Genomic DNA, 21838 nt, shown 5'->3' on the forward strand with positions numbered 1-21838 from the left:
GCAAAATAATGATTCTACAATCTTTGCATTATGCTTAGCCAATAAATTGAAAAAAGTACTTAATGATGTTATTGAGGCATCTCAAAATAGTTTTATGGCTGGAAAATATATAGTTGATAATATAGCAATCCCTCATACTGAGCATGCATGTAGCGACAGTGGAGAGGAAAAACTCCCTTTTAACAGGAAGAAACCTCCAGCAGAACCAGAACCAGGCTCAGTGTGAGCGGCCATCTGCCACGACCGACTGGAGGTTTGAGAGAACAGAGCAGAGACACAAAGAGAACAAAGAAGCACTGATCCAGGAGTACTTTCTATGGGAAGGAAAAGTAAATGTTAATGGATGTAGCTCCTTTAGTTGTTTCACCTAGAAAGAAAGAACAGATAAACTCTGAGACAGTTTTCAAGGTTAGAGTCTGAAAGAGAGAACATAGAGTTAGTTACAGTAGAAGCTCAGTCAGTAGCCATGTCTAGGAGAGAGAAAGGGTTAAACACTGAAAGACAGGGCTATGTGGATCATCTGTAGAAGGTGAGCATTAAGCTGTTGCCACCAGAAGCTTGGACGATGCCCCTCTCCAGAAAGGTGTCACAGGTAGACACAGAGTCAGGCCAGGTGTAGCTTCTAGGAAGAGAAAAGAGAGAACAAAGTTAAAAACTGAAATAACAGCAAATAATGCAGAATTGGAGAGTAGTATAAGAATGTAGCGAAGAGGGTGAAAGTGGTCATTATGTCCTCCAGCAGCCTAAGGCTATAGCAACATAACTACACAGATAGTTTCAGTTCAGATTATTTAGTTAAACGGCGCTTATTTACAACAATGTCGTCTCAAGGAACCTCACAAAGGGTCCCACTGATGGTCATTGTTCTACTAAAAACCACAATGATTGGGATACCTCTCTCTGTCAGACTGATTATAACCATTGGAAAAGAGAAGGGTAGTAGCTAAATTTCATATCCATAGTTGTAAATTCTCTAAACTAAAACCCAAACTGACATTATTTTATACCTAGTTATCTTCCTATTTGTCCACATCACACTGTATCAATCCAAAAGCCTTAAAAACCAGAGCGCCTTGTAATGAATTTCAATTGTAACCTGCCTAAGTTATATCCTAACTTTGGATAATTATTTGTATTTTTGTGTTCTCATGCCTGTCTTAAGCTTCGATCTTAACTTGCTGTTGCAAGATATTCTACAAAAGTTGTTGTATTAATAAAGGTATGTAAAAAAACTCCTCTGATATCTGATTGGCTCTTTGTTGAATCGTGGGCGGAGCTTCGTTTGAATCACAGTCCCGCCGCCTATATAAGTATCAGAGTTCCTCCTACCATCATGGCGGAAAGCAGAAACTTTTTGTAAACTAAGCAACTGGTTTTGATGACAAAGGAAGGTTCGTTTCGGGCTTTCCTTCTGTGTAACTACTTGCTGGATTTTTTTTATCAGCTTCTTTTTAAAGTGACGCAGACCAGCTGTTATGGCTGACAGAGCGGACAGGAGGAGGCAGCCAGTGGGGCGGAAGAGCCGCCAGAGCCAGCCGAGGAAGAGCTTCAACAGCCGGGTACAGACTGAGCTGCAGCCGTTAGCAGTTAGGACCGTTAGCCGGGGCTCCGTGGGGGTTGGGAAATGGTTTAAGTGCTCTTGGAAAGCTGAAACCGATCTGTCTGTTGAAATACAACTTTAGTAAATCATCAGAAATAAAAAGTTGATTTATTTGAAGCACCACGCTAATGTTTAGACAATAGATAGGCCACCGATGTTGAGGTGAAGTTTGTCATCCCGCACATCCGAAGTTCACTTTAGCTTCTGATTCGAGACTGATTTAAAGGGATGCTTCACAGTTTTTAAGGAGCCTTTACAACATTCAGAGCAGCTTCGGGGTTTATATTTTCCACTCAGAAACACAATATTTCAAATCAGACCAGACTGCAGCTTTACGATATTTTTAACATCTGGGGTTCCTTCACTTTTGTCTTCAACCTGGGTCTCTTGGAATCTAAAAAAACCGCTGATAAAGTCACAGAAATATTATGTATGAACATATTTTAGTACTTCAGTCCAGAATGTGGCCATTTGACTGGGATGAGCTGGTGTTGTAAACACGTTAGCAGATGGACAACTTTCAACTCATCTTCACCACAACAGACCGGGTCACCGCCCTCTTTACTGCAGACAAAGCTACAATTTGCCATCCATGTCTGTGATTTCTGGGTTCTATTGTCCAGAACAGCTCTTTGAATCATTGGATCTGCGGTTACCAGCAGTTTCTACATGCATATGACATTTTGATTTCTGTTTAACTGTTACATTTTTAATAGTCTGGTCTGTTTGTTTAAGGTAACTCTGGAAAAGGTTCTTGGCATTAGCACGGTCAGCAGCAGCTTTTTGACCTCTGACCCTAACTCTGGCCATATTGCCTATCCTGCAGGGTAAGCCCTGCCTCTTTCCTCTCACCTGTATAAAAGTAATATACCACTGGTAGCTTGTGAGGAACAGGAAGCTGACTGTTGTTCCTGTTCCAGGTGTGTGGCTGTGCTGCTTCACCCGCAGAAGAACGAGCAGACCCACATCATCAACACATCCAGGAAGCCCTTCACGGCTCTGGACTTCTCCCATGATGGAAAACATCTGGTCACTGGTGAGGTGAGGGACCAACTGCATGCCTGTTGCTGCTTCAGCTGGAATATTTGCTCCAGAATTCATCACGTTTTTACCTGGGAAAAGTTTCACAAGAATAAAACAGCTAGTGAACCCAACTGAACCAGCAGGACTGGCTGTGGAGCTGCAGCCCAGTCTGTCCGTCTCTTCATATGGGATCAGCTATTTTAACATTTGGTCAGTCTTCAGAGGGACAGCAGACTCCAGAGTTTATAAACCCACCCTGTCCCCCTGCTGTTTCAGAGTGGCCACATGCCCTGCGTTCGGGTCTGGGAGGTTGGCGGAGGTCAGGTGGCTGAGGTCCAGTCCCATAAGTATGGAGTTTCCTGCGTGGCGTTCTCTTCCAGCAGCTGCTACGTGGTCTCTGTGGGATTTCAGCACGACCGGACCGTCAGTGTGTGGGACTGGAGGGTGAGGACACACACCCTAACATATGTTAAATGTTAGGGTCCTTATGGGTCTTGCATGTAAATTCTCAACTTCAGGCCTTAAAGCATTTAAAATGCCCCGTTACAGCCCAGGTTTTCCATACTGGGTCTTTAATCTGTACAAAGGAGTTAAGGTAATGTTACACTTTGACAAATTTGCAAAACCCCTGATTGAACAGTTTTATCCAGAGGAAGTAAGCTGGAGCTCTGGGTAACGTCACTTCCTGTTTTCGTTGTTGCACTCGGTGAATTGTTTGGTGTGTGAAGCTCTCTCGTTTGATCTGATTTCTCTCTACTGTGATATCTCTTACTTGTTCTAATACATAAGCACATTAAAACACATACTTTCTGTTGCTACTTTTAACGTTTGGGGACTCTCCGTGTTTTACACGGTTTTTCTAGTAATGCTAAGGTGTCGCTAGCTTAGCGTTAGCATTAGCTGCACCATGGCTACCCGTTCTGCTGTTTCTCTCTCCGAGTCTCCTCCTCTCTCCTGCTCTCTGTGTGTCAGATTTTCAGTTACTCCTCTGCCTCCTTTAGTGATAATGGTACATGTAATAAATGTAGCATTTTTGTAGCTTTGGAGGCGAGGGTGTCAGAATTGGAGGCCTGGCTCCACGCTGTTGAAAAACCAGCAGATAGCCGAGGCCCCTTAGCCAGCGCGGAGCCACCGTGGCAGTCCTCCAGCAGAGCCCGCGCAGCCAGGGCCTCAGGCCGGCTGGGTGACGGTACGTAGAAAGAAACGTGGCCCTAGAGACACCAGCGACCATAGTCAAATGTCTGCCAGGGGCCAGAACGGGCGACATCAAATCCTACCTGAAACTGCTGGCTAAGGATCAGCATAAATACAGTAAGATTCTTATTCACGTTGGCGGTAATGACACCCGGTTACGTCAATTGGAGGCCACCAAAGTTAGTGTTGCTTCGGTGTGTAAGTTTGCCAAAACAATGTCGGACTCATTTTCTCTGGTCCCCTCCCTGATCGGACCAGCGACGACATGTTTAGCCGCATGCTGTCATTCAACCGCTGGCTGTCTAGATGGTGTCCAGAAAACGATGTGGGTTACATTGATAACTGGCGAACATTTTGGAGAAAACTTGGTCTGATCCGGAGAGACGGCATCCATCCCACTTTGGATGGAGCAGCTCTTCTTTCTAGGAATCTGGCTGAATTTATTAGTTCTCCAAAACTCTAACAACCCAGGGTTCAGACCAGGAAGCAGGGTCATAGTTTAATACTCCTCTCTGCAGCTTCTGTACTGCTACCCACCCATTACCCTATTAAGACAGTGTCTCGCCCACGGCCAAAATTGAATAGATTAAAAAATAATGTAAAAGGAGGAAATCAGGAAAATCTAATAGAAATAAACACAACTCAGACTAAAAAGAAAAATAAAACAATTAAATGTGGCTTACTGAACATAAGATCTCTCTCTTCAAAGACTTTGCTAGTTAGTGACCTGATTTGTGACAATCAGATTGATTTATTTTGCCTCACAGAAACCTAGCTGCAGCAAGAGGATTATGTTACTATAAATGAGTGAACTCCTAATTATTTAAAATTTCACATTCCTCGAAATACTGGGAGAGGAGGAGGAGTAGCAACCATCTTTCAGTCCGATTTATTGATTAGTCCCAGACCAATCAATAGCTACAACTCTTTTGAATATTTAATCCTTAGTTTTCCTCATCCAAATTGCAAAGCACTAAAACCACTTCTGTTTGTTGTTTTGTACCGTCCACCAGGCCCTTACTCTCAATTTTTAGATCAGTTTTCAAACTTTTTTATCTGATTTAGTGTTAAATACAGATAAGGTTATTATAGTGGGGGATTTTAACATTCATGTTGATGCTGAAAGTGATAGCCTAAATATAGCCTTTAATGCTATCTTAGACTCAATTGGCTTTGGTCAAAACATTAACAAACCTACCCACCTTTGTCTTCATTCTCTGGACCTTGTGCTGACATATGGCATTGAGTGTAAAGACATAACAATATTCTCTCATAACCCTGTCCTGTCTGACCATTTCTTAATAACCTTTGAGTTTAATTTAACAGAGTACTCCACACCTGAAAGAAAATTTCATTACTGTAGATCATTATCAGGCGATGCTGTAACAACCGTTAAAGAATCTGTTCCACTTTTGATTTCCTCATTATTACTGAAAACCACAGTGGAGGGCAATTATTTTGTTTCTGCCCCTTCACAAATTGATTCTCTTGTTCATAGTGTTTCTTCATCATTGCGTGATGCATTAGACAATGCAGCCCCCTTGAAAAAGAAGGTAATTATTCATAGGACGCTAGCTCCTTGGTTTAATTCAGAGCTGCGTACTTTAAAACAAAATGTTAGAAAATTGGAGAGAAAATGGCGCTCCACACACCTAGAGGTACTCATACTCGTACTCGTCGTCTTCTGCTTATCCGGGACCGGGTCGCGGGGCAGCAGACTCAGCAGAGACGCCCAGACATCCCTCTCCCCAGACACCTCCTCCAGCTCCTCCGGGTGGAGCCCAAGGCGTTCCCAGGCCAGCCGAGAGACATAGTCCCTCCAGCGTGTCCTGGGCCGTCCCCTGGGCCTCCTCCCGGTGGGACGTGCCTGGAACACCTCCCGAGGAAGGCTTCCAGGAGGCATCCAGTATAGATGCCCGAGCCACCTCAACTGGCTCCTCTCGATGTGGAGGAGTAGCGGCTCTACTCCAAGCCCCTCCCGGATGGCCGAGCTCCTCACCCTATCTCTAAGGGAGTGCCCGGCCACCCTACGGAGGAAGCTCATTTCCGCCGCTTGTATCCGGGATCTCATTCTTTCGGTCATGATCCAAAGTTCATAGGTGAGGGTAGGAACGTAGACCGACCGGTAAATGTTCGGCTCAGCTCTCTCTTCACCACAATGGACCAGCACAGCGCCCACATTACTATGGCAGCCGCACCGATCCGTCTGTCGATCTCCTGCTCCATTCTTCCTTCACTCGTGAACAAGACCCCGAGATACTTGAACTCCTCCACTTGAGGCAGGAACTCCCCTCCAACCTGAAGAGGACAAGCCACCCTTTTCCGGTCGAGTACCATGGCCTCGGACTTGGAGGAGCTGATCCTCATCCCAGCCGCTTCACACTCGGCTGCGAACCACCCCAGCGCATGCTGTAGGTCTTGGCTAGAGGGGGCCAGCAGGACAACGTCATCTGCAAAAAGAAGAGACGAAATCCTCTGGTCCCCAAACCAGACCCCCTCCGGCCCTTGGCTGCGTCTAGTGCCGGCAATGCGGACCAAACTCCTGCTCCGCTTGTACAGGGACCGGATGGCCCCTAATAAAGGGCCCCTGATTCCATACTCCTGGAGCACCCCCCACAGGGCATCATGAGGGACACAGTCAAATGCTTTCTCCGGGTCCACAAAACACATGTGGACCGGTTGGGCAAACTCCCATGAACCCTCGACCCTGTAGAGGGTATAGAGCTGGTCCAGTGTTCCACGGCCGGGACGAAAACCACACTGCTCCTCCTGAAGCCGAGGTTCGACTATCGGTCGGACTCTCCTCTCCAATACCCTGGCGTAGGCCTTACCAGGGAGGCTGAGGAGTGTGATCCCCCTGTAGTTGGAACACACCCTCCGGTCACCTTTCTTATGAAGGGGGACCACCACCCCAGTCTGCCAGTCCAGAGGCACTGTCCCCGACCGCCACGCAATGTTGAAGAGGCGTGTCAACCATGACAGCCCCACAACATCCAAAGACTTGAGGTACTCAGGGCGGATCCCGTCCACCCCCGAAGCCCTGCCACCGTGGAGCTTTTTAACCACCTCGGTGACTTCAGCCTGGTTGATGAAAGAGTCCAAATCCGAGTCCCCAGCCTCTGTTTCCACCACGGAATGTGTGATGGCAGGATTGAGGAGATCCTTGAAGTACTCCTTCCATCGGCCGATAATGTCCCCAGTCGAGGTCAGCAGCCTCCCACCCCCACTGTAAACAGTGTTTGCGAAGCTCTGCTTCCTCCTCCTGAGGCGCCGGACGGTTTGCCAGAAACGCTTCGGGGGCCAACCGGTAGTCCTTCTCCATGGCCTCACCAAACTCCTCCCAGGTCCGAGTTTTTGCCTCTGCCACCACCCGCACCGCGGCACGCTTGGCCCCATGGTACCTGTCAGCCGCCTCAGGAGTCCCACAAGCCAACCACAGCCGATAGGACTCCTTCTTCAGCTTAACAGCATCCCTTACTGCCGGTGTCCACCACCGGGTTCGGGGATTGCTGCTGCAACAGGCACCGCAGACCTTGCGGCCGCAGCTACGGGCAGCAGCATCGACAATGGATGCGGAGAACATGGTCCACTCGGACTCTACGACTCCAACATCCCTCGACACAACACCTACTCAACACCTAGAGGATTCCTACTTAATCTGGAAAAATAGCCTACTGTTGTATAAAAAGACACTTCACCAAGCTAGAACAGCTTATTTCTCATCATTAATAGAAGAGAACAAGAATAATCCTAGGTTTCTCTTTAGTACAGTTGCTAAACTTACACAGAGTCATAGCTCTGTTGAGCCATCCATTCCCTTAGCTCTCAGCAGTCATGACTTTATGGGATTCTTCTTAAATAAAATTGATTCTATTAAAAAGAAAATCTTTGACATACTCCTGAAGATGATTACTTCATCCTCAGCAAGTGAGACAACATTGGAAATAACTGCAGAACCTGATCTGTGTTTGGACTGTTTTGATCCCGTGGAGCTTCCTGAGTTATCAGAAATATTAGCTTAATCTAAACCTTCAACTTGTATGTTAGACCCAATCCCAACCAAATTATTTAAGGAAGTGTTCCCTCTGATTACCAGACCCATTTTAGATATGATTAATCTATCTTTAGTAAATGGATCAGAACCACAAGCTTTTAAGGTAGCTGTAATTAAACCTTTACTTAAGAAACCTTTGCTTGATCGAGATGACTTGAAACATTACAGACCTATATCCAATCTTCCATTCTTATCTAAAATTCTTGAGAAAATAGTTTCTAATCAAATGTGTGAACATTTATACAGCAATGACCTGTTTGAAGAGTTTCAGTCAGGTTTCAGAGCTCATCATAGCACTGAAACAGCTCTGCTGAAAGTCACTAATGATATTCTTATGGCCTCAGATAATGGACTTGTGTCTGTTCTGGTTCTGTTAGATCTCAGTGCTGCATTTGATCCAGTCGATCATAATATTCTCTTAGAAAGGCTGGAATATGCTGTAGGGATCAGGGGAACAGCGCTAGGCTGGTTTAAATCTTATCTGTCTGACAGATTCCAGTTTGTTCATGTAAATGATAAATCATCTTTAAACTCCAGGGTTAATTGTGGAGTACCACAGGGTTCAGTACTTGGGCCAGTTCTCTTTACTATATATATGCTTCCAATAGGTCAAATTATCAGGCAGCATAGGATACATTTTCACTGTTACACTGATGATACTCAGCTTTACTTATCCATAAATCCTGATGAACCCAACCAGTTAGATAGACTACAAGCATGTCTTGAAGATATAAAAACTTGGATGACTTTAAATTTTCTGCTTCTAAATTCAGACAAGACAGAAGTTGTCGTCTTTGGACCGGAGTCTTTAAAAAAGAAACTGCTTAGTCAATCACTTAACCTGGATGGCATTAAATTGACCTCTGATAATAAAGTAAAAACCTTGGTGTTAACTTTGACTAGGACATGTCATTTAAATCCCATATTAAACAGGTTTCTAGGATTTCCTTCTTTCACCTCCGGAACATTGCCAACATTAGAAATATCCTGTCCAGGAGTGAAGCTGAAAAACTAGTCCATGCATTTGTTACTTCAAGGCTGGACTATTGTAATTCTTTACTATCAGGATGTCCACAAAATGCAGTTAAAAGCCTTCAGCTGATTCAAAATGCTGCAGCAAGAGTTCTGATGAAAATTAAAAAGATAGATCATATTTCTCCTATTTTAGCTTCCCTTCATTGGCTCCCTGTTCAATCCAGAATAGAATTTAAAATTCTCCTCCTCACATATAAAGCCCTTAATGATCTAGCTCCATCATACATCAGAGATCTGATTGGTCCATATGTTCCTAACAGAGCACTTTGTTCTCAGACTGCAGGTTTACTGGTGGTTCCTAGAGTCTCTAGAAGTAGAATGGGAGGCAGATCCTTTAGTTATCAGGCTCCTCTCCTGTGGAACCAGCTCCCAGTTTTAGTCCGTGAGGCAGACACCCTGTCTACTTTTAAGACTAGGCTTAAAACTTTCCTTTTTGATAAAGCTTATAGTTAGAGTGGCTTAGTTTATCCTGAGCTATCTCTGTAGTTATGCTGCTATAGGCTTAGACTGCTGGAGGATATATTGACCACTTTCACCCTCTTCGCTACATTCTCATACTACTCTCCAATTTTGCATTATTTGCTGTTATTTCAGCTTTTAACTTTGTTCTCTTTTCTCTTCCTAGAAGCTACACCTGGCCTGGCTCTGTGTCTGCCTGTGACACCTTTCTGGAGAGGGGCATCGTCCGAGCTTCTGCTGGCAACAACTTAATGCTCATCCTCTACAGATGATCCACATAGCCCTGTCTTTCAGTGTTTAACCCTTTCTCTCTCCTAGACATGGCTACTGACTGAGCTTCTACTGTAACTAACTCTATGTTCTCTCTTTCAGACTCTAACCTTGAAAACTGTCTCAGAGTTTATCTGTTCTTTCTTTCTAGATGAAACGACTAAAGGAGCTACATCCATTAACATTTACTTTTCTTTCCCATAGAAAGTACTCCTAGATCAGTGCTTCTTTGTTCTCTTTGTGTCTCTGCTCTGTTCTCTCTAACCCCCAGTCGGTTGTGGCAGATGGCCGCTCACACTGAGCCTGGTTCTGGTTCTGCTGAAGGTTTCTTCCTGTTAAAAGGGAGTTTTTCCTCTCCACTGTCGCTACATGCATGCTCAGTATGAAGGATTGCTGCAAAGTCAACACCAGTGACTGTCCACTGTCTCTACATGCTCATCCAGGAGGAGTGAATGCTGCAAGTCACTGACTGGATGCAATCTGCTGGGTTTCCTTAGATAGAAAAACTTTTTATCCAATTTGAATAAATAACTGAATCTGACTGAACTGTTCAATGATTACGATTAATAGGAATGTATGAACCTGACTGTTGTGAAGAACCTTGAGACGACATGTGTTGTGAATTGGTGCTATATAAATAAACTGAATTGAAAAGGCAAACATTTGTCCTTCCTGCAAATCTCTGAAGAAACTCGCCCACCAGAACACATTTACTGGTTTTTCTTCAGCAATGACGTTAATGTCAGATATTAATTCTCTGATGTCTTTCCATTTTGGCATCGCATTAACACACACCTGTCTACTGCCAGATGCCCTGCTGTTGGAGAGGTTCTCATACTGGTCAGTTTATCAGTGCATCTGATCAGCAGCATCTGGTTCCTCCTTTCACTTCTAAAACCCATGGAAGCAGCGAGGATGGACTTTGTCTTTCACGCAGTTTTCCTGGCATCTTAGTTAAAAAATGATGTGGAGTCTGAGGAGTCTTTGTTTAGACTCCTGATAGACTTCTAGGATCTGTTCATCCTTGTTCTGCTTGTTATCTTTCAGTTAGGATACATTTCTCAGGAAGAAGCATGTTTTGCAGTCTGCTGGGTTAAGGAACACATTAAAATGATCATTATTCCTGTTTTCTCCGAGCAGAAAGGCTCCATCATTGCCTCCAACAAGGTGTCCAGCAGAGTCTTCTCCGTCTCCTTCTCCCAGGACAGCAGCTACTTCGTTACTGCAGGAAACCGACACATAAAGTTTTGGGACTTGGACGCTTCTAAGGAACGACGGGTCAGCTGACGTCTCCTCAGCCAATCACAGCTGCCTGTATCACACATCACTCTTACATGCTCCATTTCTGTAACCAGGTGAACAGCACGGTGCCACTGATTGGTCGGTCTGGGTTGCTAGGTGACCATAAGAACAGTGTGTTCTGTGGAGTGGTGTGTGGGAGGGGCCTAACGGTGAACAACACCTACTGTGTCACCACCTCTGGAGTGTTGTGCCTGTTTAACAGCAGCCGTCAGCTGGAGGCCTGGGTTGACCTGAAGGTAAGATGGTCGGAATGTCGGGATAGCATTCTCTGGACCCGGTTGCTTCGGGTTAGCTTGTGGACCTTCTGCATTTGTTTTTTTTTCTCCTCTGCCAGACATCAGTGGCGAGCAGCCTGGCAGTCAGCGAGGACTTTGTCTTCTGCGGCTGCGCAGATGGAGTCATCAGAGTTTTCCGGCCGTCCAACCTGCAGTACATCGGAATGCTGCCGCGGCCGCACCGCCTGGGAGTGGACCTGACTCAGAGCACACAGCACAGGTCCAAACAGTTCAGACACACCAGCTGATCTCGGTAAGATCATCCTGATTCCTCACAGTGTGTTCCCACAGCAGCCTGCTTCCTGCCGGCTTGGAGCCTCGGCATCCCGACACTCTGGCTCTGAGCTTTGACCCCAGAGCTCGACGCCTCACCTGTGTTTACACCGACCACAGCGTGTACGTATGGGACGTCAGAGACGTGAGGAATGCTGGGAGGCTGTACTCGGCTCTATATCACAGCAGTTGCGTGTGGAACATCCAGGTCGGTGCGACCGCCACAGAATTCCCGGTGTTTTCATTGGAATATTCTTTGACCTGTTTTTCTAGTCTTCACTATTTAAAAAAAACAAATATCTAATGAAGGGGATTTTTGATTTACTGACTATTATTTATTGATGATATGGCCGATAACATTAATGTCACCAGATATTAATTCCCTTGGTTATTATTGATGTTTTCAATCTTGGCATCTCATTAACCCACACCTGTCTGCAGCATACTGGTGCAACCCCTCCCCAGCATCGGCCCAGTTTAACTAATGGGACCGACACGGACGTTCATGCTTCTCTAAGCACACCTTGATTTAAACATTTTCCTCATCAGTATTCTGATTTTTGACTGACTGAAAACTCATGTTCAAAATGTTTTTCAACTTCAAACTCGGATTGAAATGGACCTGAGCTCCTCAAGCTGGATCTGGTTAAAAAAAAAGAAGCTAGTTTCAACATTGATTAATGATAGCACAACTGTTCAAGCAGTTCAAGGTGAATCTGTTGTTTTTAGATGTGTTTGTTTTGTTCTCATTTATTTCTATTCATGCCTTTATGGAAAAAATCCATGAAGAAAAGCCTGAAAGTGTCCTTGGCTCCTCCTAAAAGCTGGAGTCATGATGTTCGGAGATTCAGAGAGACTCTGGGTGGCTGCTCTGTTGGTTCTGCTTCTACAAATATTCAAAACTACGTTCAGGACGAGTCAGGATTCTATACTAAAGTCTGGAAAGTCCAATAAGAAGTCTGCAAGCAATGTTAATTTCCTAAAAGTGCTGAAATGAGATCGGAAATATTACTGGGAACCGGTGCAACAGGAATTTGACTTTGGTTCAAGCGCTCACAGCGTCCAGACATTAAGTATAAATATATAAACTTTAGAGGAAATAAAATGGTGGTGTACATTCAATACTTCATCACAGTGTGGTGGACAGGCTCCTGGAGTTGGTGACATTATTCAGGCCTCAGAGAAAAAACCTCAACACCAAGCAGACAATGATCTAAATAAATCAGTTCGATGGAGGACTAGGTCCAAGAAAGTACTTCAGCAGCAGCAGGAACAAGATGGATTCTGTGATGGTGAGGAATGTTTTTTTCTGCAGGTTTATCCGGAGCTGCAGGATCCGTCTCACGCCTGTCTTCCTCCGTCCTCCTTCCTGACCTGTTCCTCTGATAACACCATCAGAGTGTGGCACTCTGACGCTCCCATCAGACAGAGGAACCTGTACAGCCAGGTGAGACCAGTTCAGAGTAGAGGTCCTGTTCTAAGGACAGCCACAGGTTTTACAGACCCTTCTGACGTCTGCTCGGGTTTCTACTGCATCTAAATTCTCACATCTAATAGAAATGACTTGTTAAACATGAACTACTGAAGATATGTTGAATCTGAGCTCCATTATTCTATTACAACCCCAGTTCCAGTGAAGTCTTGTTCAACCTCTGCAGCTGAATTCACCACAAAGATGATATTTAATGTTCAAACGGATAAACTTTGTTTTTTTTTTTTACCAATTTTCACTCTGTTAAAATGTGTTGCAAGCATCACTTTTAAAATAAGCTGGGACAGGGACAACTAAAGACTGGGAACGTTGGGGAATGCTGTTTGGGTCATTCCACTGGTGAACAGGTTAACTGGAAACAGGTGAGTGTCATCGCTCGGTATAAAAGGAGTGGGGGGGTGTTAGTGCAACTGGCACATCTGTGAAGAAACCATTAATGCTGAAAAGTCCATCCAGGTTCTGGAGCAACATCTGCTGCCATCCAAGCAATGTCGATGTCTTCAGAGACGTGCTGCTTAAGTCTGGGAGGACAGAAATAACCTGCAGAGAATATTTAACCATTTCACCACAAGTCTCCTCTTGTAGTTCGGAGGCTAGGTCTGCTCCAGGACTGTTTTCTCGAATGGATTTCTGCCCACTTTGTGATTCGGTTCTGGATTCTGCAGTGAAAACAAAGGGGCGAGAAAAGCCTCCTCAGAAAACTACTCTGGTTGCTGCAACAAGTTCCTGCAGTGGAACCAGAGGTCATTTTTAGTGTTCTTAAACATTAGCCTTTAGGCAGTAACCCTGGTGATTAGCCCGGCGAATCCAGCCTGATCTTATTTACAAGTTCGTGAACAGAACCGAAACTGAATTTATTTAGCAGTCATTGTTTAAATCTAAAGAAACACAAATGTATTCATATTAAATGTTCAAACCTTATTCTCTAAAACTACATTTAAAATAAACCTTAAAAAATACGACAATTAAATAACATCCCACCTCAGAGCCTGGCTCGGCCCGGCTCAAAGGTGCAGCGCCCTCTAGTGAGCCATCAACCAGTTCTAACAAAAACTACCAACAGCTGAAGTCCACGGGGCGGTCCTGTGCCTGTGGGCTTTTTCACAGGAGCATACAGTTGTGCTGTGGTGGTCCTGATGTGTTCTAATTGGTTGAAATGGTTCTATCCAGACTAGGCGCATGGTTCTGCGCTGCTGGGTTTGACTGCTGGTGTCGTCCAGCAGAACTACCACAGCGGTTAGCGCTGCTCATGATGGAGATGATGATGCCTCCACAGCTTCCTGTAGTACACCAGTTATAAAAACGGAAAACATTCACCTGGATTGGCTTTAAACTTAACATTAACAATCTAACATATCCCATGTGATTAATTATGTTACAGACACAGGTGGGTTCCTCCTCAGAGCTTCAGCATAAAATATTCACGGGTTCTGTGTGTTTTTCAGGACCTGCTGAAGATCCTGTATGTCGGGGAGGACATGCAGCACCTGCAGCCTGCAGGGGAGAGGGTGGAGGCAGAGAGTCCTGATGGGAAAGCAGGGATCAGAGTGCTGGGAATCAGTCCGGATGGAAAATACCTGGCGGCTGGAGATCGCTGTGGAAACCTAAGGTGAGAAACCTGATTTATTCCCATGTCTAGATGAAGCTGCTAATGTTTTTTTTTTTTTTGCATTGGTGATGGGTTGTTACTGGGGGCACATAAAACTAATGTTCTGAACCAGACTTCAGTCATTAGCAAAAACCTCTGCAGACACAGACTGAAGGTTGAAGGTTCACAGCATGTTAGGTGAGATCAGATGCAGATTAATCATCATTAATAAGCAGCTTCCAAAGCTGGCAATAACCTTATGGCTCTAGTGGCCTTTATTTACAGGGAGGACACCAGCAGCACTGCGGCTGTTTTTATTGGCTGGAGGAGATGATGTCACCCTGACTCAGACAGGAAACGGGCAGAGAGAGAAGGGAGGGACAGCAAAGGTCCCAGGGTCGGGAATCAAACCCCGGACGGCCATGCCGAGGGCTAATTCTCTCGGTGTATGGGACGCCCACTGTACCACCACTCCACACACCGCTGCCTACAACCCATTTACTGCATTTTATCCCAAACTGAAGACCTAAGTTCATGTCAGTTCAGTCAAAGCTGTAAAAGAGTCCAGCTTAAACCAGTCAGGAGACTGAACGCTGCAAATCTCCTAGTGAGACCTTCCTACATAGTCCTATTGCCACCAGTGCAGAGCTTGCTCAGTATCTGCTGCTGGAGGGTGAAAGTGGATCTGCGTGCATCATGAGGAAAATACCTTTGGATAAGAGCAGGAAAGAAGCTGCTCCTGCCCAAAGAAACCCTTCAAGGAAAGACTGAAACCCTGCAGGAAGGCTGAGGATGGACAGCAGAAGACTAGAAGCTGCGTTATTTTCTCTGAATCCTCCTTCTGATTATTCAGAACAACCTGTTTTTGGGGTTGGTTCTCCTCCAAGGGAGTTGATTACCTCCTGATGCTGACTTAGAAGACTGTCATAGATAAAGGGTGGAGTGAAAACCTCCAAGTCCTTCTAACAAGGTGATGAGATGAGCTCTGTTGCAATCAGTTTTTTCTTACTGACTATATGATATTATTGCTTATAGTTGTAATTTCTCTTTAGTTTGCTCTCTGAGGTTCTTCCCTGTGGTGAAGGTCCTCCTTCTGTGCATCTCCCTGCCCTGTGGATTAAAGTTTTCATCCTGTTTCCAGGATCTTTGATCTCCAGTTCTTGGAAGAGCTGGTGAAGATTGAAGCTCACAACTCGGAAGTGTTGTGTCTGGAGTTTTCTCCTGCATCCACAGGTTAGCTTCTGCACCTTGGGAACGTCTGGAGATGTCTGAACTTGAAAGTGGATCATTTGTAGAAAAGTATAAATGTGGGGCTTCATGGGCAGCTGGACACAGTTTTCCATAAATATCCCACCATGGAATTATGACTCCTTGCTGTTGTTTCAGGAATGAAGCTGTTGGCTTCAGCCAGCAGGGACCGACTGATCCACGTCTTCAGCCTTGAGAAGAACTACAGTCTGGAACAGACTCTGAACGACCACTCAGCCTCCATCACTGCTGTCAAGTTCACAGGTGAGGACACCAGCAGCACTGCGGCTGTTTTTTATTGGCTGGAGGAGATGATGTCACCCTGACTCAGCATGGTTCTGTTAGTTTGGATTTCTTTCATTGTATTAATATGATGTTTTTGACTTTCTGGACTTTTGTGGGAAGTAAAATACTGTAGATCCCAGAGCTTCCAGTCTCATTCCCAGCAGACAGTGGAAGTGAAATGGGATGTACTGTGGATCTGAACCAGAATCAGAGTTCGCTCTGATCCGATGAAATGCAGCAGATTCTTCTGCTGAACATTTTTCTTGCAGGTAGTTTCAGAGTCGGTGTGAAACGCAGCTTCTCCTGCATGTTCCTTGTGTTCCAGGTGAGAGCCCAGAGGTCCGGATGGTGAGCTGTGGAGCCGACAAGAGCATCTACTTTCAGACTGCAGAGCAGGTTGGAATAAACACTGAATTATGTTAGTCAGGTCTGAAATGTCTGGGTCCAACCTTAGACCTGAGCTGGATCCTGCAGAATCAGTTTGGGTCTCTGAGGTGGTGCAGCCCAACAGTTGGCAAACATTGGCCTCACGTTTCTTGCTCTCCTCGAGCTTCAGCTTCTCCATCACTAAACTCTAAGGAGGCGTCCACCTTCGACTGGTGGAAGATGGACGCCCAGAGTCCGAGTCCATGGTTCTGGAAATATAACTGCAGACTAAATACGGACTTAATATAGAAATTGATAATATGATTCCATAAAGTGTGCACCTCCAGTTGATGTAATATCTTGATGGCTTCCTGTCTGGTTTACTGGGGAATCTCCCCAATCCTGAGCTGCATTCTGGTTTGTTTTAGTTGAAGTTCTGAACGGTTTGTTCTGCTGCTGATGGGCGGGTTCTATGAACAAATGCATGTTGTTGTCCTTTGGGATCCAGACAGCGGACGGTTTGGTGTTCTCCAGGCGCCACCACGTGGTGGAGAAGACTACACTGTATGACATGGACCTGGACCCAACTGGGACTCGCATCTCCATCGCCTGTCAAGACAGACATGTCAGGTAAAGAAGAACCTGCCCACCTTCTGAGTGACGTTTTAGGTGTGAGCGAGCTGCTGACGGTGAGCTGTGGGTTCTCAGAGTTTACAACGTGGAGACTGGGAAGCTGGAGAAGTGTTTGAAAGGCTCAGCGAGTGATGAAGGAGCTCTTCTCAAGGTAAGAAGCTGCTGCTCATCGCTTGGAGATAACTGCTGATCCAGACCAGTTCTGTCTGCTTGGTTGGGAATGTGGGCCGGATCATGACTTGGTGAAGGATGAATGTGTGCAGGTTCAGATGGATCCGTCGGGCTCGTTCTTCGCCACCAGCTGCTCCGATAAGAACATCACCATCTTTGACTCGGAGACTGGAGAGTGTGTCGCCACGCTGTTCGGTCACTCAGGTGAGGAAGAAGGGTTCCTCTGAGAGCTGAAGCTGTTTCTGAGCATGAAAATGTTCTGACTAAAGCTTCTTTTGTAGAAACAGGTCGGAACCAAACAGCTGAACTGGTTTGTTAGCTGGATTTACAAGGACTGCTCAGAAAGTTAGAAAATCATGAAAAGTTCAATATTTTGATCATTATTGCTCATTGAAAAGCCAACATTCAGTGTGTCAGAAAATTAGAATATTGGGAAAAACTTGTAGCATGTTCATAGAAAGTTGAGTGGAAGGAAAAAATTTGGTCAGAAGGTGCATTGCCAACAGGGATAATCGCAGTATTGAGAGGCTTGAGCAAAATTAACCAGTGGACTGTGACTGGAGTCGGAGCATCAGGAACCTCTGCGCCCAGACAGGTTCTACACAGGGAATCCTACCTGGGCTGAGGAGAAACGGAACTGGACTGTTGCTCAGTCTAATACACACTTTAAAAATGTATCTTTCAGTTTCATAGGATCTCACATTCAAGACTGTAGCAGTTTCTCTGGACCCAAAGTTTAATATTTTTTAATTTCCTTTAATCTGATAAAAGTCTCCACGTTTCTGTTTTTCTTTCTCATCGATGTGAAGATTTAAATCGAATCACATCTCTACTCCTCCACATAGAAACTGTCAACGGGTTTTTAGTACTGTTCCAGAGCTGGAGCTAGAGTCCGTTCTAAACTGGTCCAGAGACAGAACTGGTTTGGTTTCCTGCAGTCAGACAGCCAGCTTGGAGACGTGTCATCACCTCTTGACTGAGGTGTGAGCTCCAGCGACGACGTTCCCGCAGACTTCCTGAAACCATCATTTATTTTGGTGCTTGTGAACGCTCTGTCTGTCCTGACCAGCTGCTCGGGATTTCCCATGATGCAACTGGGAATTAAACAGCGATTCACTCATCAAAGCTAATATTCTAAAAATGTTTTAATGACCAGATGCAAACAGCTGCTGTCACTGCAGGTCAGCAGCTCATTGACCCATATTCAGCCTTGTTGGGGTTAAAACATGGAGCTCTTAACCTTTTCAGTGGTTGTTGGTCTCCATGAGGCTGCCTCCAGCTTCTAATGAAAACCGTTTTTTACTTTGGCCCAACTCTGGCGACAGCAGGATGAAACCGGTTTATCCTTGCTGGAGTTAATGGAACTGGTGCCGAGCCAAGCACTGGTTTCAGTTTGGAATCGTAACCAGTTTGATGGGGAAAAGAACCTTAATCAACAGTCTGCCCCTCTCGGAGCCTCATCCTGCTCGTCATGTTCAGGACTTTGCAGATTGTCTCTTCTAGTTCCTGGTAGCAGAGGAATGGCCTGCTCAGTTGGGTTTAGATCACCTTACTCTGGTTGCATCATTGAGCAGGACGTTTGGGATCAATGTTTTGATGCAGGGTGAAGCTACGTCTGAGTTTGGAGACATTTCATGGAAGATCACTGGAGATCCGTCTCTGTGGCAGAATTGCAGTCCTAAACCGTACCACCTCCTCCACCCAGTTCTGATTTATTGTTCAGCTTTATTTACCCTAATTAGCCCAGATTTTCTCCTCACGTTGATGACTGCAGACTCCGCTAGAAGAGGCTGAGGTATCTTCTCCCTACACTGACCAAGCCATGACATGTTCTTGAGAGGTGGAGTGTCTGTAACATTACGAGCTGTAATCCCTGTGGCACGCCACTGAGAATCAGATTTCTTTCCAATCTTTCTGCTTGTTCTGTCTGGATATGAAATAGCTGTGGTTCCTGTCGCTGCTCAACCTGTCTGTTAAACTGATTTGGATAAAACTTGAGTCCAGTTGTTCTCCAGATGTTGACCTGCTTTTGTTGGGCAGAGCTGGTCAGCTGCATGAGGTTCAGTCAGGACTGCAGACACCTGATCTCAGCGTCAGGAGACAGGTAACCTCTCTGAAACCGCAGCACATCTGAGGATGACCTCAAAGCTTTCACTGAGTGTGAGTCCTGTTGTTGTGCAGCTGTGTGTTTGTGTGGCGCCTCGACTCTCAGATGACCGGCGCCATGAGGAAGAGGCGGGCCCGCCAAGCGAGCAGAACAGCTGGAACCTGCAGCCTCAGGCAGCCGAACATCAGGTGGGTGATGTGTGACAGACAGCAGGGGGCGCTGAGCTTCTTCAGCCTCATTGTGTTTTTGTTTCAGAAGAGAGACCTTCATCAGCGTTCCTTCATCCCAGCTGCCTCTGATGGAGTCAGAGGAGCAGAAAGAAGCGGATCACAGGACTCCGGGAAAACTGGACGACGCTCCTGGTGAGTCTGAATGCAGAAGTAGATCCATACTTTATTTTCTGTTCTGAGGGAATGAATCATGAGAGAATAAACTATAGGATCAACGTCCGTTATCAACAACATCTAATTAGTGTTGCTATGGCAACGGAGTTATCACACGCCCTCCATAGAATCCGCTTTATTGCCAAGTTTGTTCAGACAAACGGGGAATTAGACTCTGGTCCACTTTGCTCTCAATAATAAAGATTATTTTTAAATGTACATATAAACACATTTGAATTTCCAATAGAATATAATGTGGGACCAGTCCAAGTCTGCCTGGTGTTGTTCTGGAGCTCTGACTGTCAGGAGTTCATCAGAGAAACATCCTGGAGGAAGAAACTGTCTCTGTAGCTGGTTTTAGTGAACAGTGCTCTGTAGCGCCACCTGAAGGTCAAAGCCTAAACAGTTTGTGTGCAGGGTGTGTGGGTCTGCAGAGATGTTAGCTTTTCCTGACCCTTGACCTGTATAAGTCCTGGATGGAGGGAAGGTCAGACCTGATTATTCGTTGCAGTCTGGACCTGTCCTGTTCTGTGGATGATCCAAACCACACTGAGATGGATGAAGACAGGACAGACTGAATGATGGTGGTGGAGAAGATGACCAGCAGCTCCTGGGGAAGGTTGAACTTCTTGAGTTGCCTCAGGAAGTACAGTCTCTGCTGGACCTTCTTCTGAACAGTGTCTATGTGTGAAGACCATCTGAGGTTTCCATAAATGGTGGTTCCTAGAAACCGGATCACCCTGCTGTCTGTATGCAGACTCATCACCGTCCTGGATCAGTCCAATGACAGTGGTGTCATCTACAAACTTCAGGAGTTTCACGGACGAGTCCGATGAGGTGCAGTCATTTGTGTACAGAGAGAAGAGGAGTGGGGATAGAACACACCCCTGGGGGGCACCAGTACTTATTGATCTGGATCAGGAGAAGATGCTCCCCAGTCTCACCTGCTGCTGTCGGTCCATCAGGAAGCTGTTGATCCACTGACAGGTGGAGGCTGAGATGTTGAGCTGGGTGAGCTTCTGGTGGAGGATGTCTGGTATGATGGTGTTGAAGGCCGAGCTGAAGTCTACAAACAGGATCCTGGCGTACGTCCCTGGGTGGTCGAGGTGTTGCAGGATGAAGTGTAAACCTAAGTTAACAGCATCATCTGGAGGAAATTCTTCTGTTTCTCAGATGTTTCAGCAATGTATGAGAGGACAAGGTTCTTGTGTTCTGTTTGGAAGGGTTTCCTGGATCTCTTTGAGCAGTTAGGATAAACACAGTTGTGCAGAGCTCTTTTCAGGTGGTTCTGTTTTTTCCATTTATAAATAAAACCATTCATTGAAAACTTGCTCAGATTTGATCCGTTTTTGTCATCCTTGAATGTTTCGACTCAAACTAATTTGATCACAAAGCAGAAATGTTGTATGAAGCCTCAGATACGCTGGAGACTGAAGATTGATGTCTGAGGTGGAAATTCACTGGAATCACGTAGTTTTTATAAAGTAGGTTAAATGTTACGTTTTTAACTTATTGGTTATAATTCATCTGGATCTTAAATGACACTTCTAAGGTCCCTAAAAGTTGTTGGTGCTCCTTCTCCGCCTGTAGCAGTTATTCATTTATAACTGGTCCCAACATGGGACTGAGGTGAACCGGGCCGAGGTTCGGAATGGACCTGCTGCTGTTTGCTGCTCACCCTGAATAAACCCACCTATTTGTGTTTCAGTGACTCCGCTGCTTCAGACCAACGGAAAGATGCCCATGTGGTTCCGAAAGCTGGTTGGTTCCCTCTGATTCCATCCATATCGGATCCTTTCAGTCAGAATCAGTGGATTTAGTAACCTCTGATGTTTTTCTGCAGGCTGAAGCTGAGGCTACCTCAGTCATCCAATCAGCAGCAGAGCCTCCGCAGGTACGCAACCGGTGGGCGGAGCCTCAGAACCCACTGACTATCTGCTCCAGCTTTTCCCCAAGTCCCAGCAGGAGCCAGGAGGAGCAGAGGGAGGAAGAGGAGGAAGACTTTCAGCCTCAGAGTCTGGACAGCCTGCTGGGAGACGAGGAGGTTGAGGGGGAGGAAGAGGAGGTGAGCATGCAGAGC

General features: G+C 45.6%; 1 protein-coding gene across 4 annotated transcripts in view; it reads left to right on the forward strand.

The window, feature by feature from the left end:
• Positions 1–1307: 1307 nt before the first annotated feature.
• Positions 1308–21838, forward strand: part of wdr62 (WD repeat domain 62) — a 30826-nt gene continuing 10295 nt past the window's right edge. For 3 of the 4 annotated variants that reach the window (XM_047391723.1, XM_047391725.1, XM_047391726.1), the window contains exons 1-21: positions 1308–1559; positions 2336–2427; positions 2521–2641; positions 2900–3067; positions 10776–10913; positions 10991–11173; positions 11272–11432; positions 11504–11693; positions 12801–12932; positions 14423–14586; positions 15707–15798; positions 15952–16077; positions 16424–16494; positions 16973–17094; positions 17173–17248; positions 17361–17472; positions 19309–19372; positions 19450–19563; positions 19631–19737; positions 21467–21519; positions 21602–21823. In XM_047391723.1, the coding sequence (XP_047247679.1) occupies positions 1476–1559; positions 2336–2427; positions 2521–2641; positions 2900–3067; positions 10776–10913; positions 10991–11173; positions 11272–11432; positions 11504–11693; positions 12801–12932; positions 14423–14586; positions 15707–15798; positions 15952–16077; positions 16424–16494; positions 16973–17094; positions 17173–17248; positions 17361–17472; positions 19309–19372; positions 19450–19563; positions 19631–19737; positions 21467–21519; positions 21602–21823 (2592 nt within the window). In that variant the 5' untranslated portion in view covers positions 1308–1475. The remainder of the gene's footprint in view (positions 1560–2335; positions 2428–2520; positions 2642–2899; positions 3068–10775; positions 10914–10990; positions 11174–11271; positions 11433–11503; positions 11694–12800; positions 12933–14422; positions 14587–15706; positions 15799–15951; positions 16078–16423; positions 16495–16972; positions 17095–17172; positions 17249–17360; positions 17473–19308; positions 19373–19449; positions 19564–19630; positions 19738–21466; positions 21520–21601; positions 21824–21838) is intronic. The other variant, XM_047391724.1, reaches the window with a different exon arrangement.

This window comes from Girardinichthys multiradiatus, chromosome 18 (assembly GCF_021462225.1).
Source record: "Girardinichthys multiradiatus isolate DD_20200921_A chromosome 18, DD_fGirMul_XY1, whole genome shotgun sequence".
In the NCBI taxonomy this organism is placed as follows: domain Eukaryota; kingdom Metazoa; phylum Chordata; class Actinopteri; order Cyprinodontiformes; family Goodeidae; genus Girardinichthys; species Girardinichthys multiradiatus.